At 47.1% G+C, this 16,224-nt stretch overlaps 1 protein-coding gene across 1 annotated transcript in view; it reads left to right on the top strand.

Moving 5' to 3' along the window:
- The window catches only part of LOC147725653 (matrix metalloproteinase-21-like), a 547,740-nt gene that overhangs the window by 487,558 nt on the left and 43,958 nt on the right, over window positions 1–16,224 (top strand). Inside the window, exon 5 of the mRNA XM_086964337.1 lies at window positions 4,336–4,596. Coding sequence (XP_086820463.1) covers window positions 4,336–4,596 — 261 coding nt within the window. The remainder of the gene's footprint in view (window positions 1–4,335; window positions 4,597–16,224) is intronic.

Below are 16,224 nucleotides of genomic sequence, written 5' to 3'. Positions count from 1 at the left end.
ACTGATGCTGTGGTGTGGTGGCATTGAGTGATGCTGTGGAAGTGCTGAGTGATGCTGTGGTGGTGCTGACTAATGCTGTGGTGGCACTGAGTGATATTGTTGTGGCCCTGAGTGATGCTGTGGTGGTACTGAGTGATGCTGTGATGATGCTGTTTGATGCTGTTGCGCTGCAGAGTGATGCTGTGGTAGCATTTAGTGATGGTATGGTGGTAGTGAGTAATGCTGTGGTCGCAAAGTGATGCTGTGGTGGTACTCTGGTATTCCTGAGTGATGTTGTGGTGGTGATGAGTGTTGCTGTGGTGCCCCTCACCGATGCTGTCGTGTGCTGAGTGATGCTGTGGTAGCATATAGTGATGTTGCGGTGGTGCTGAGTGAAGCTGTGGTGGCGTTGTGTGATGCTGTTGTAGCGCTTAGTGATGCTGTGGTGGTACTGAGTGATACTGTGGTGCCCCTGAGTGATGCTGTGGTGGTGCTGAGTGATGCTGTGGTCAAGCTGAGTGATGCTGTGGTAGTGCACAGTGATGCTGTGGTATTCCTGAGTGAGAGAGAAAGGGTGTACAGAGAATAAAGGGTGGAGCGATAGAGGAGAGAGAGAGAGAGAATTAGAGAGGGTGGAGAGAGAGATAATTAGAGAGGGTCGAGAGAGAGAAAGGGTGTACAGAGAATAAAAGGGTGGAGCGAGAGAGGATAGAGAAAAAATTAGAGAGGTAGTGGCGTGGATTAAAGTAGAATGGAGTACAGCACAATGGTGTGGAGTAAAGCAGAGTGGAATTGAGTGGATTGGAGTTGAGTGGAGTAAAGCAGAGTGAGGTGACGCAGAGTGGCAGTGAGTGGAGTGAGTTAAAACAGAGTGGCGTTGAGCTGAATGAAGTATAGTAGAGCTGAGTGGCATTGAGCTGAATGGAGTGTAGTAATGCAGAGTGGCGTTGAGTGGAGTAAAGCAGAGTGGTGTTGAGCGGTGTGGAGTAGAATGTACTAAAGCAGGATGGAGTAAATTGGAGTGTAGTAAAACTGACGTGGAGAAAAGCAGAGTAGTGGGGAGTGGAGTAAAGCAGATTGGAGTGGAGTAAAGCAGAGCATAGTGGAATAAAGCAGAGTGGAGTAAAGTAGAGTGGATAAAAGCAGAGTGGCGCTGAGTGTAGTGGTGTAAAGCAGAGTGGAGTAAAGCAGAGTAATATGGAGTAAAGCTGAGTGATGGGGAGTGGAGTAAAGCATGCACAAAAATGATAGTATGAATATTAAATTTTTCCTTCATTAATTTAAAACTTTTAATCCGCCCAAATCACACTAATGTAATTTGTAATCTACATCCAATAACTAAGCCTCTTGAAAAGTAAGTTCCAATGCTGTGGAAGTTGTAAAAAAAAACATATGTTTTAGCAGTGATAATCTTAACAGTTGTGCTAATATCGTCTTTTATATAGTGTACCTATCGCCTGTTACCAAACTGCAAAGTATACAATGTTGTTTTCGGACAGCAGAGTCCTTGTCGCAACCTTCTCGCTTTGAATAAAGTGATTGCGTGCTAAAAATAGTCTAAAGGCTTTAAAATACAGAATTGACTCCAAAAAGCACCTTTGGAAAGTATGTAATTGCTGAAGAGTAAATGTAGTGGTGAGAGACTGAAGAATCCTTTGTGGCTGTGCTTAGCTGTAAAGATTGTTATCGTCCTTCTAACCAGCATATGGTTTTTATTGCCACATTTGTCTGTAAAGGTTCTCAACCGTAAACACATGCCAGGGGACGGAACTGGGATTGGGGGTGTAAGAGGGAAGGAAATGACACAGGTGGAAGAGTTTTTAACAATAAATGTAATTTAAACATTTTGATGAAGGTTACAGCGGAAAGAATAAATAAAACAGCCTGGTGTGTTTTCGGGTGCAGCAGCAGCGGTGTTATTTTTTTTAAAGGAGTCTGTTTTTTCACAGATCATGTCCTTGTTGATGTTTACCCAACAAGGGCCGTTAAGAATGCATATTTTCACTTTGCAGGTTCTTGTGTTGCTAAGGAACAAGTCCAAATTAAAACGGTGTGGCTGCACTGTTTATTTATCCACGAACAACTTCCAAGCATCTCCTTATGCCACATATATAACTACAGACACTGCTGCAACAAGTAGCCCAATACTAACATAGATGGGTTCAAAATACAATTATTTCATCAAATCAGGCATTAATGGCATCACAGTGTTTTGTGTATGTGCATTTAAATGGCATTTATCAGTTGGAAACTGTTCAGCATTTATCAGTTGGAAACTGTCCTGAAGAACTAAAATCTATTTCGAGTTTACTCGACTGACGTCCGTGTGATCTTGGGCACAACGCATGACAGCCTTGGTATCACTGGAAAAATTGCGCATTAAGCCTTTGACACATCTGGATGTTTATGCAGATGTTAGGCCTACTGCAGAGGGGTGATCAGCTCTTGAGCTGAGCTTTGAAGTGAGCGCCTGGGGGCGGTGGGAGGTGAGCGTGTGCCAGCAGGTACAGGAACTGAGAGCTGCTTCATGAAAGCAGGGCTGCCCCAGCACCCCCAGGGACATTCCTCCAGTCAGGTGAGGGCTAGAGGTCAGCAGCCAGAGCTCCACGGCAGGGAGATCAAAGGCAGGGAAGGAGCTCGGTATCCGGGGCACAGGGGTGGAGGCAGAGGGAAGAGAAGGGTGAGAGTAAGAGTGGAAGGGGAGGAGGGAGCGAGGAAGATCGAATGGAAAGGGAGAGACTATGAACGGAGTCAGGGAAGAGACAGAGGGAAGGGGAAGAGGGAGAGGGCATAGATTATAGGGGGAGGGTGGGATATAGAACCAGGGAAGGGATGGAAAGAGGTGAGAGACAAGGAGGGAAGGCAGGGGAAAGGAGGGTGACTGGGAACGAGTGAGAAAAAAATCAAAGGCAGCGAGGGCGAGGTACGGGTGAGAAGAGTGAAGTGTGAGACGAAGTGGAGACTGTGGGGGAAGAGTAATAGGGTAGGGAAACAAGCTTTTAAAACGCAAGAGGAAGAGAGCTGTTCACAAAAGTGTGCATTGAAGACATTTGAAACGATACCGTTCACAACTCTGCGTTATTATTATTAAACTAGAGGAGCTATGTAAAGTTCGTAATGGAAATTACAAGCATTGGCAAAGCCAATAGAGCTGTCCTTAGATTCTGCCAATGGGTGTTAGCAATACTGTGCAGCAGCCACGAAACTGTGCAGCATGGCTAAAGCAAAATTAATAACAAGGCAGCGCTGGGAGGGGGGCTGGGCACGAACTGAAGTTCTCTGGGTGATGTTTGTGCGAGGCGGGCAGAAAGGACGGCCGTGGGAGGAGAAGTAATAGGGTGGTGCAGGCGGGGGCGGGGAGCAGAGCCTTTGAAGAGCGGAGAAGCAGATGCGAGTCACGGCCTGCGGGCGTGAAAAGTGAAGTGAATAATTAGGGGAGGAGAACTCGCAGAGGCCGGCCGAGCGCACGCTGGGGAAGCCTGTGGGAGGGAGGCTGATGCCTTTCATGTGGGGAAATGCTTGTGCTTGTGGTCACGTGATTCATGTGAACTGTTCGAAATCCACTTTTCAGGAGCCTTGGGTTTAACTCTTGGTTTCACTGCTATAGACTCGTCCTATTCATTCCTGCAGAATGGAATAGGCCGAGACCTAAAAACATAGACTCAGGCAGGGCTTTAAGTGAGATGAAAAAAACAGGGGGGGTGGGGGGTCTCTTTAAGGCGCGTGGCCAATGTAATTAAGGGCGTAGCTTAAAAACACATAAGAAAAAAATCTGTGCTCAGCGTATTGTGCTGCCTGAAATGTTGCTGCTTCTGTCAGTGCATCTACATTTATAATACATCAATTAACAGACCGACAACAAGCCAGGCCTATTGGCTTTGTCAATGGTTGTTAGTTGCATGAGATAAATGAGCAACAACTATGGCTTCCTTTTATAGACTATGAAAATCCTTTAGTTCTGAAATGATGAGTTTTGAAAGAAGTACAAGAGTCTCTTTGAAGTTACTTCAAAGGCAGTGAAAGGTGGTCCTACTGCAGAGTTAAGATTTTTTTTCCACCCGGAGGGTAAGGGCAGAAATGGAGAACCCGATAGGGACCCGTCTCAGCACCTGCTTTTTAGAACTGCCGGTGCTGAGCACCGGCAGGACCGGGCCCACCTAAAGTCCTGGGTTCAGGCCTCTAATTGAGGCAAAGTCCAGTGCAGCAAGCTATAACGCTATATTGAAACAATGCATTTCAATTTGTATTTTAAGGAATTGAAAGGCTAGTGTTTAGAAACAAAATTATTATGAATGCAGTAGAATAGGTGCCAATATCAATTATAAAACAAAATATTTTCTTCCTCCCTCGGTTTAGGAAAATGTAAGGGCCGCTTCAACACAGTGTTTGACTGGGTGTGGAGAGAGAAGAAAGCGAACGGAGAACTGGGCGATTACCAGTACAACACCTATTTCTTCCGGAACAGCTGGTACTGGATGTACGAGAACCGCCTGAACAGGACGCGGTATGGTGACCCAATCCAGCTGGCAGTGGGGTGGCGTGGCATTCCACAGTCCAACATCGATGCTTTCGTCCACATCTGGACCACGGACAAAGACTACACTCTATTCTTCAAAGGTGAGTTTCCACTTCCTACTCTTGGATTTGCATCTTCAAGTCCCTTCTGTTTCCTCAGAGTCTGCGCATCCCCCAGTAGAACAAAGATCTCGTCGCCATCCTGTGTGTATATTCACAAATTAAAATCTCCATAGCTCATTTCTTATGGAAAAGCCTTGACAAACAGTTTTAAACTCCATTTTAGAGTGTTTTTCATCCAGCTTAGATGAGGTGGACATATTTATGTACGATTCTCGTGGCATGCGTACATGTTTCATCGGGTAAAAATACAAACTTTGATGAGCCTGGGCCCAGGTGGAAATGAAAGAATGGAGTTACTGGAGTCCAAGTTTTGGGAGGTGGGTATTTTCAAGCCTCCAGGGGATGACAGCAGGCCGTCTGTATTGGTTCAGAAGTAACTGTAGTTGATGGTCAAAACGAATAGCAAGATCTGATTGCATCTTCCTACCAGTTAGATGAAATGGCCAGCCCTGTCTCTGATCATGAATAGAAGAGGGTATCTTCTGCAGCATCAACGTGACCAAAAGCTTGCCAGAAATGTAAGCCTTCCGCTCTTTCCTCTATTCTAGTAGTATAGTTGGCCTATAGAGGCCGGACCAAGTAGATTCAAACTTTGAAGTTTGGGCTGATGTAAGTGTAATGTGCAAAGATGATGTATAGATGTTTATTTACAATGTTCTGCACAGTACGACAAAGGCCCAGGGGCTTTTAAGTGCTCTACCACATGGAAGCACATACATACACATGCACTTATAGAGCCATCACACATACATGCCCTAAAATATTACTGAAGTGGAAGCTAGTTACATATTCATGTCATGCCAGCACACCTAAATGTGACAATAATGTTACTTACTGTGCTGTGCTGTCATTGCATTTATATGGCACTTACAGCCCCTGAAGCATTGAAGCACTTTACAGCGGGCAGCACGTAGCTGCAGAACCCAAGGTCAGTGGTTATTCCAGTGGATATTGTTGGATACTGGGATTGGTCTTGTACCCTAAAGTGTTTGTGTTAGATTATATTAATAGGATTCAGTTGTGATCATTGCTGGGGGAACGTGTGAGTTTATGCAGGTGACTGGTGGGATTGATAGAGAATCTAGAGGAGATTAGATATTACTTTCAAAGAAGGCTTCCATTTTTGAAATGAAGTATGGGCAATTTGCAAAAAGAAAGAGATTCATGCAAACATATAAGAGACTAACAGCCACATGCATCATTGTTGCCGTTTGCGATTTCTTAATTGCGAAAATTAAGGAATCGCAATTAAGAAATCGCAAACGGCTATGCACAAAAGAAATCACATTTTTTTTGCGATTTCTTAAATTTCCTTAATTGCGATACACAATTTGCGAATCGCAATTAAGGAATCCCTTCCCATTGATTCCTATGGGCATTTGCGATTAGCAATTTGCGAATCGCAAATTGAAAATGCAATTTCAAGGGGGCAGGGGGGTCTAAAGGACCCCCCCCCTGCACTCCTGAAATATAACTTTAAGTGCATTTTTCACACACACATGCTCTAAGGGTATGTGTGTGTGTGTAAAATGAAACTTTCAAAAATGCACTTTTGTGCATTTTTGAAAGTTTTCACAAATTACCATGAAGGTCAACTTCATGGTAATTTACCTCTCCCTATTTGCGAATTCGCAAATTTAAAATGTTCATGCATTGCATTTAAGAAATCTCAAATTGCGATTTCTTAAATGCAATCGCAATTTTAGAAATCACAACTTGATTGCGATTTCTAAAATTGCGAAAAACATGATGCATCCCAATTTTGTAAATTGCATTCGCAAACGGCCGAAAATTGCGATTCGCACCGTTTGCGAATGCAATTTACTTTGATGCATGTGGGTATTACAATAGACTGTTCAGAGAGAGCAGGAGCTCAGAGGGTGGAAAAGGAGAGGGTCACTAGAAAGAAGAGGAGAGGCGGAAGTTGGAAGTTTTAAGTCCAGGTCAGCTTCTCATGGCGGGTGTTGGGAATGTAAAGGTTTTTTTTGAGGCACATGCAGTCCGAGAATGGAAAACTGTAGAAAGAAACATTTGCACATGAGAGTGCCATTTTAAGTACTTTTAGGGACCAGAATCAGATGAAGTCTGTGAACTGCTAGCCTGCGTTCACACTGTAACATTGAAAAGTACAGGTTGGTTCTCGACTTCAAAGATTTCATCAATGCAGAGCGAGGATTAAAAGGCTCTGCCTCGTAGGACCTTCACCGATAATAATGAATGTAAAATATAACAGTAAGGTTAATAGCAAAACAACCTAGGGCCAGATGTAGGTAAAGTACATTTAACAATTCTAAAATATGGAATTTTACCGATTCGGTATTTTAGAATCGGTAAATGCTATTTATTAAAATAATCGGTAACCATTACCGAATCGGTAAAATTCAGTATTTACCGAATCGGTATTTACCGATTCGGTAATTGCCAGTCATTCCTATGGGCCTGGAGGCCCATAGGAATGAACGGCAATTACTGTAAAATGGGGGAAACATTCAAGGGTGCCAGGGTATCACTTTGACACCCTGTTGCACCCCTGAATCGTGCTTGTGTGCAGATGTGGCACACATACATGCCCTAAGGACATGTATGTCTGCCACATGGCACAGTTGAAAATGCACAGATTTGCATTTTCAAAGGTATTCGTTATTTACCACCAACTTATAGTTGGTGGTAAATAACGAATCCTAAAATGGGAAAAGCACTCATTTGAGTGCTCCCTTCATTGCAAATTCGGTAATTTACCGATTCGGTATTTTAAGGAATCGGTAATTTACTGATTCCTTAAAATACCGAATCGGTAAAAAAACAAGTTACTTACCTGTAACTACAGTTATTCAGTATTGGTATCTTTCATAGATTCACATGCCTGAATCATTCCCCGTCGTCGAGGCAGGAGTCCCTGTGAGAAGTTGGCCTGATATGCAGTGCTCACTATTCTAGTGATCACTATGTATCAGTCCAAACAACCCTTATTGATGATTGGTTGTAAGTCAACCGATAGACCAGCTATCCTAGTAGCATGGACAAGAGCAGTCTTTAGGCTAGACTCTAGAGGGCGTGTTAGGCCAGCTGTTATACCATCACATATACCCCTTGAACACCAAGTGAAAGGACACCACACAAGTGTTATGAAAATAAACAGTGTATTTATTTAGATCACAACAGCCCTGTACTCTTTATGAGGACAGGGTACTAAGCACACAACAAAACTCTTACGAAAATACTTTAAGTTGCACAATTTACACAAATGCCCGAGGGGCACGGAAAACCATATACTATGGAAGTGGAATGCGAAATTACTAGCAGGTAAGTAATGGACTAATAGGCTTTGGAATCGCTAGGACTACGTTACTGAACCTTCAGATTACTAGTAGGAGGCCTAGGGGACTCGGGTGCAGAGTGTGCACTCTCACGCGGGATGCGGGACAAAGTCTATGGAGGCCAGTAAAAGCAAAGTTAGTGTTCTCGGGCGAACCCGATAAGGTAGGTTGAAAACGAAAGTGGATCTGGACCCTTGGATAGTGAGGCTATGCTGGGGCACTGAAATGCCGAAGTTACCTAGCCCAGGGGCTGCGGCTGCATAGGTCTGAAAAGACGTCGGGAATCCTCGTTGACGAACCAGGAGCCTGAAAGAAGGAGTTGCTGGCAGGCGACCAGTGAAGATTGTTCGATGGATCCAAGCCTGGATCGAAGATGGAAGACACCTGAAAGCAGAGGGGACCAAGTTCTTAACCACTAGCCAGTGATCAGATGGTACCAGGATGGCACCGGATGGTAGTCACCTCGACCAGGTGAATTGGCAACGCTGGGCTCTGCAGTCTCACGGACCAGGAGGCGTTGTCGGCGACCAGGATGGAGGTGCAAGCTGTCCCACGATGGTTGATGCTGTTGACGTTGCTGGACCCAGGATTGGGGCAACAAGTCTTGGCAAATTCAAGCCCACGCGGTAGACCTAAAATGGCGTCTGGAGTGGACCAGGAGGGTCCGGGGTGCTCCTCTTTTGGAAGGGAGCAAGGGCCAGTCTGGAGCAACCAGACTAGCAGTGGTGTTGTCGTCGGTCGTCGTCGGGAAGGCCACAAGCCAGCGGGCTAGTAGCCAGACTACGCGGTGAGCAGCAAAAAGCAGAAGGGCCCCACGCAGATCTTGTGGATGCTGGGGGGCTGGACTTCGGTGCTGGAGCTGCTCAGGGTCGGGGCTTCTCGGACCGCAAAGCACTCACCAGAGGATCCCTCGGCGGTCGTGCTGGATAGAAGTCGTGCAGTTCTGATGATGGCCGGTCCCTCGAGTTCTCGTTGCACCTACGGTTCTCAGCTTAGCTGTAGAGGTAGGTAGAGGTCAGAGGTGCCAGGGAAGCCGGGTCTCGTCGAGCTGGTCAGTCGGATTCCGGAGAAAGGACGTGCAGCAAACCGCAGAGTTCTTAGATGGTGCCTACGGATGCAGGGTGACTACTCCTTAGCCACAAGGGAGAAATCTTGAGAAGAAGTCGAGAGTTCCTTTCGTAGAAAGTAGTTTCTTGATTCAAAGATGATCTAATTTGGAAGGGTCCCCGCTCCTGCATTTATCCTAAAGAAAGGGGTGGGTACGCGACTAGGTCCTGCCCTAGGGGTGGGACAAGGAAGGGGGGTGGTTACACCCCTCTCCCATGCCGGACTTTCCCCAGGCCAGGGGCTGGTGTGCCCCTGGAACTGGTTCTAGCCGGCAGATGCGTAGTGAGCACCGGGGTGCCACTTGCAGTCACCTTCCTGTAAAGCCCTGCCTACCCAGGATACACAAAACCAGTGAAACAAAAGCAAAAAATCTGGGTGATCATAGGATTGCAGACCCTACTCTCCTACAGTCCCACGTTAATAATATATACAATAGCAGTGCCTTAGAAAATTATTTGTAATAGGCTGAAAAGACTATAGGCCCAACTGGGCCCAAAACTTCGCAGCCTATCTACCTCATTATGTAATAAGGACTGAAAAGTAGTCCCAACCAATCGGCTGACAGCACCCTCTAGAACCTTCCCAACAGAGGCAGTTCTCCTCAGATTTTCCCAGCACAAGTGAGAAGTATGTATCCCTAATAAAGAACTGCCCTGCCGGGGAGGAGGGTGGGTGCATGTGAATCTATGAAAGATACCAATACTGGATAACTGTAGTTACAGGTAAGTAACTTGTTTTCTTATCCAGTATTGGGGTACCTTTCATAGATTCACATGCCTGAATCAGAATAGCAAGCAGTAAAGTCATATCTGACGTTAGCGGAAGGTGGGAGACAAACCGTAATTGTACATATCCCCCACACAACCGGAAGGTTATAGAACACTAAAATGTAAGTATACACACATGCAGAAGAACCTTCTTATACTATCATTCATAATAAAGACAACATTTGATAAACAGAGCATTACAGTAAATCATACATATTTACATAACATCCATATAATGTAAGAGACCTTTGAAAAGTCTAACCTTAACCCCTTCCATGCTCATGACGAGCTCAGCTCGTCATGAGGCACAGTTGAGCTGTGCTGATGACGAGCTGAGCTCGTCATGAATATAGCCTAAGTACAATTTCCAGCACAGGGGAAAAATAACCACAGCAGCGATGTGGTTAATGAAGAAGATGCTGCAGTACCGCCTCTCCAACTGCTGTATCATCCTGTAATGTCGACTGCAAACAGTAGTGCCGTGTAAAAGTATGGACACTCTTCCATGTAGCAGCTCGGCAAATGTTCTCCAGCGTAACTCCAGCAAATAAAGCTGTTGACGCCGACATCATTCTGGTGGAATGCGCTCTGACTTTTCTGACTAAAACTATTAGCCTTTTCATGACAGAATTGTATCACTGAGGATAACCATCTAGCTTTCGTTGCTTTAGTTACAGCTTGTCCTAGCGTGACCTGTCCATAAGCAACAAATAGCTGGTTAGATTTTCTTATGTCCTTAGTTTGTTGAAGGTAAAACTTTAGACATCGTTTGACATCAAGAGAGTGGAGGGCCTTCTCAGCCGGTGTGACAGGGTCCGGGAAAAAGGTCTTCAACTTTACCGGCTGGTTTAAATGAAAATGAGACGGTACCTTTAGTATGAATTTTGGATTGGTTCTCAATGTGACATAATCCTTTGAGAAATGTAAGAAAGGTTCTGAAATGGTGAAAGCCTGAATTTCACTAACCCTCCGGGCTGAAGTGAGAGCTAGTAAAATAGCCACTTTCCAGGTTAAGAATTTCAGTTCAGCCTTATGGATAGGCTCGAACGGTCTCCTCATTAATTGGGACAAGACAATATTGAGGTCCCATTCGGGAGGCGGAAGTCGAATTGGAGGAAAGGCTCGAAACAATCCTTTCAGAAATTGTTTTATCAGTGAAGATGAACATAGTGAAGGCTTGTTCGCACTTCTTCTGAATCGGGATATGGCGGCAAGATGTACCTTAACAGAAGAGCATACCAGACCCGCCTTGGCTAGAGAAAGTAAGTAAGGTAGAATATCCTCAGGTGGAGCTTGAAGAGGATGAATATTATTTGCTTCGCACCAGCAACAAAAGCATTTCCATTTGAAACGGTACGTTCTGATAGTACTCTGAGCACGGGCTTGAGATAGAATTGCTCTACAGTCTTCAGAGATTTGGAGATCTTTAAACTCTAAGAAGTCAGGAGCCATGCGTGCAAGTGCAGCGATTGAGGATCCGGGTGCAGAATCTGACCTCCTTCCCTTGACAGCATGGAAAGAGTCGGTTTGAGACGAATTGGAGGTTGTCGAGATAACAGGAGCAGTTCTTGGAACCAGTACTGTCTCGGCCAGCGAGGAGCAATGAGAAGAAGAGTGCAATGTTCCCTCTTCATCTTCTGCAGAATCCTTGGTATCAATGGTATCGGGGGAAAAGTATACGCATAGATTCCTAACCATCTCATGGAAAGGGCATTCCCTCTTGACCCCCGTTGTGGAAATCTGCTGGCCTAGAACAGGCATTTGCTGTTTTGTCTTGTCGCAAACCGATCCAGAGTTGGTGTGCCCCAACTTTGAAAGAGTCTGTTCACCTGTTTCTGTTCTAGCTCCCATTCGCGGCAGCCTGTGAGGGATCTGCTGAGGTTGTCGGCTAAGGAGTTTTGAACCCCCTTCACATGCTCCGCTCTGAGTGTTATGCCGTGCGGTATAATCTACTCCCACATCTCTTGAGCTTCCTGCGATAGGGATAGAGATCTCGTTCCTCCTTGCTTGTTTAGGTAAAACATGCTGTTGGTATTGTCCGTACGCACCAATACTGATGAATTTGCAATTCTTGGAAGGAACGCTTGCAGAGAAAGGAAAATGGCTCTTAATTCGAGACTGTTAATGTGCTTCTGCCGATACTGATGAGACCATCGGCCTTGAATCTGGAGGTCCTGAAGATGACCTCCCCATCCCTCCATTGATGCATCTGTGGTCAGAACGAATTCCGGGATAGCCTGAAGAAATGTGAGGCCCGGAGACAGATTGCTTTCTTTCGACCACCACTGGAGAGCTTGCCTCATTTTGGGTGTCACCTTTATGCGATCGTCGAAAGATCCTCCTAGTTGTTGCCATTGTTGTTGTAATCCCTCCTGCAGTGGCCTCATCCCAAGTCTTGCAAAGGGAACTAGGTTGATTGCTGAAGAGCACATCCCTAGGACAGACGCATACGACCGGACAGAAATTGACTTTTTTGCTGAGATCTGCTTTGCAAGTCTTCGAAGTCTGTCCTGACGCTCCTGAGACAGGAATGATTTGCACTTTCGAGTGTCCAGAGAGACTCCCAGAAAGGTTAATACCTGTAGGGGCTGTAATTGTGACTTTTTCGCATTTAGAGTGAGGCCCAGACTTGAGAATAGACACAGGGCGCTTTTGACCGCTTGTCTTGTGATCAGTTTCGATGGACCTTTGAGCAACCAATCGTCGAGGTACCAGAAGACCTGTATTCCGTGGGACCTCAACGCTGCAGAAACTGGGGCTAAGCATTTTGTAAATATTCATGGTGCCGACTTTAGCCCGAATGGAAGCACCTTGAATTGAAAGTGGACGCCAGCCACTATGAATCGGAGGGATTTGCGATGTTTGGGGTGTATAGGGATATGGAAGTAGGCGTCTTCCAAGTCCAGAGAAGCCATAAAATCACCTTCGCTGAGACAATTGAGCACATCTGCCAATGTCACCATGTGAAAACTCTTGTTTCTTCAAGAATTTGTTGAGCCTGCGCAGATCCAAAATCGGGCGCCACTCTCCCGATTTCTTCTTTATCAGGAAGAAGCGAGAGTAAAATCCTCTTCCCTTCTGCGAGATTGGAACCTTCTCTATCGCATTCTTGCGAAACATGTTCAAGGCCTCCTACAGTAAGTGAAGATGAGGGGGAGGGGGGACCTTAGACAAAGTCGTAGGCGGTTTCTTTAGGAATTCCAGAGTGTGCCCTTTTTCCACTAATTCTAGGACCCACCGGTCCAATGTGATGTTCCACCAATGATGGTAAAATGCAGAGATCTTCGCGCCCAAAGGGAGGAAAGGATGTTAAACTGGCTTCCGGCAAAACTCATTGATGCTTGTTTGAATCCCGTCCTTGATTGTTTGCTCTTCGTCTTCCTCCCTGACGAGAGAAATTATTGGAGGTAGACTGACGATATGATGACTGGTAATACGGTTGCTTGTACTGTGATTGGTATTGCCGGTTCTGTTGGTTATGGTAACTTCCTCTAGAAGAAAAGCTACGACCTCTTGCTCCTCTAAAAGAACCTCTCTTGTACTGTAGAGTACCAAGCGATTTTGTGGTGTCCGTATCAGTTTTGATGGCAAGCAAGGCATCATCTATGTGCTTACTGAAGAGTGAGTCCCCGTCGTAAGCCATATCGAGGATTTTTCTTTGAACCTCAGGTCTGAAGGAGGTTGCTCTAAGCCAACCTTGGCGTCTGAGCACCCCAGCGTCCGCTAACTGACGGAAATTAGCATTTGCAATGTCCAGGGCACAATCTATTATCTCTGAAGCTGCTCTTTCTCCCTCAAGCAGTATCTTACGTGCCTCTTGTTGACGGTCCTCTGGTATCAACTCCAGGAATTCAGACAGCTCCGACCACATCTGTCAGTCATAACGGGCAAGAATCGCAAGAGAATTTGCTGCCTTGATAGAGGATGCAGCGTTGATGAAAAACTTCTTGCTTATTAAGTCCAATCTTCTGCCTTCTTTATCCGGCGGCGTTGAGATTGGAGTGGACGGATTCTTGGACCTCTGTTGAGCGGCTTGAGATATCACAGAGACCGGACGAGGGTGACCCACCAAACAAGATGGCGTTTCTGGTGGAGCCCTGTACTTTTTCTCTATACGAGGAAGGACTGCAGGGATAAAAGCGGGTGTCTTCACAATCTTTAGACCTTCTTGCCAAATAAAGTCTATAATGGGTATGGCCCTTGTGATCCTTCTATACCCTTCTTTAAAATCATGTAGGAAACAGTCCGACTGCTCAATGGTAACTGGCAGTTCAACCCTTGTAGCAGCCCTTTGCATGATATTATGAAAGCCTCCAATGTCCTCAGGCAGAGAATCAGAGGGCTGTGGCAAAGGAGGTGAAGGCATGGGTATTACGTATTCATCCCATGGATCCGTAGGCGTGTTGTCTTGAGGCAGCTCACCTTCCTCTCTTCCATCTTCATCCGAAGAGGAGGTATCCCCTTGTTTTTTGTTTTTTTTTAAATCTGTTTTATTGATACACTTGGCATACAGTTACATTTCTTGTGTGCATAATTCAAAGGGGAAACAACAATTGGAGCAGCTCGTACATCATCAATGCGAATGTTGGCGACGGTTGAAAGTTAATAAATGCGCTCGTTGTTAAAGAACTGCATACGTTGTCATGGGGTGGTCACTGCATTCACCAGACCATTCGCTTCACTGTTATCGTACTGCGCAATGCGCCCCGCCTACTTTTCTCTAGTGCCTGACCTCACCTGCCAGGGCGGGTAGCCTGATGGCCAGCCGCACCCTTGGCGTTCGTAGCTCGCTAGCAAGTGGTATAGCTCGATGCCCCTCAGTGGTGTGAATAACCTGCTGGGCTAGGTTCCGGGCGGCTTGTATTTGTGCTGTGGTCGGCTAGGAGGTTCGGTGGTGTGCCTCCGTGTGGTGGATGGTTGCGGCAGTGGTGTGTGAGTGTGCTGCTCACCTGTGTTTCGCCGCCGTGTATCAGAAGTGGGAAGTGTGCGTGGGGGAGGTAGAACCAGCGCGGACAACTGGGGGGCGTCCTTTGCCGTAGATGCCACCAATTCGAACTGGGGAAAACCAGGAGAGTGGGGGAGGGCGTAAAGACTCCGTTCTCGGGGTAAGGGGGGGGGGGTGCTGCAGTGTGGGTCCTGTCTAGACAGTTTCGGGTGTAATAGTCTCGCAGGGTGCTGGCCTCGAGTGTGCTCGGGGAGGAGGTCCTAGTGGTGTGTGGTTGTTCCTGGTCTCGGGTGGGGGCGTATTGGTGGGGTCGACTGTGTATGTGGGCTCCGCCGACCAGCGGAGGGGGGGGGGGGGGGGGGTGGGGTAAGGCGGGATGGGCAGAGATGTTGGGGGGGGGGAGGGGAGTGGAAAAGAGAAAGAGGGGGGGGGGGGAAGGCCATGGGGGCGAGTAATGGACCGCAGGGGTAGTGTGACATGCCCGTATGTGTGTGGTTCCCGATTCTTCCCTTTCCCACTACGCAGCCTGTGATCCAGTCATGCCCCCCTTGCTCCACTGGGGAGGAGTCATCTCCTTACGACATCCCTTGGCCGTGGCAGGCCCTGGTGAACGCTCTCAGGAAGCCCTCCCATGTCTCGGCTATTGGTATGGCCCTCCGCCCCGCCGTCTCCTCCCTACGTAGCACCGTGCCCTCTGCGGTTGCCCAGTAGATGAGGGAGGCACTCCAGTGTTTCGTCAGGGGTGGTTCCGCGGCCTTCCAGCGACGGGTTATGAGCCTTTTGGCGGTTATCAGTCCCAGATCCCAGAACCTCATATGTGCCTTGTTGTGTTTCGTTCTGGCGAGGAGTCCCAACACACAGGTGTCCCAGTCGTGACGTTGGCCCAGCGCCGTCCCTTTTGTCAACAGCGCGTTAACATCCTGCCAGTACGTCCGTAGCTTGGGACATGCCCACAGCATATGCAGGAGATCCGCATTCAGTAGTGCGCATCGCGGGCATTTGGAGGTATCCAAACCAAAGTAGCGGTTAATCTTGTCCGGGGACAGGTATGCTCTGTGCATGATATAGAACTGTATGAGTCTGAATCTCGAATTGCGGGGAACGTGTTGCGGTCCCTCCAGGATCCTCTCCCAGTCTTTATCCGACCAGTCCCTCCCTCTGTCTGTGGTCCACCTGTCCCTGAGCGACTGAAGGGAGGCCGCTGTGTGGGATCTCAGCGCCTGTGTTAGCCAGTGCACCACGTGCGAACCCGCCCCCATTACGTGTAGGTATTGTACTAATAGGTGTGTCTCGGGTTCCACTGACATATCGCCCCAGTGTTCCGTTAGGACCCGCAGCATTGATGTGTGCAGCAGGAATTGTCCCGCTGGCAGACCCGGATTCTCCACTAGCCCCTCGAACCGTACCAGGGCTCCGTCGTCATATAAGTCCGCCAGAGTCTCAAGCCCCACTTGCGCCCAGTCTTGCAGGC

This window comes from Lissotriton vulgaris, chromosome 3_2 (assembly GCF_964263255.1).
Source record: "Lissotriton vulgaris chromosome 3_2, aLisVul1.2, whole genome shotgun sequence".
NCBI lineage: Eukaryota > Metazoa > Chordata > Amphibia > Caudata > Salamandridae > Lissotriton > Lissotriton vulgaris.
Note: the sequence above shows the minus strand (reverse complement) of the source record. Positions and strands in the feature narration are given on the sequence as shown.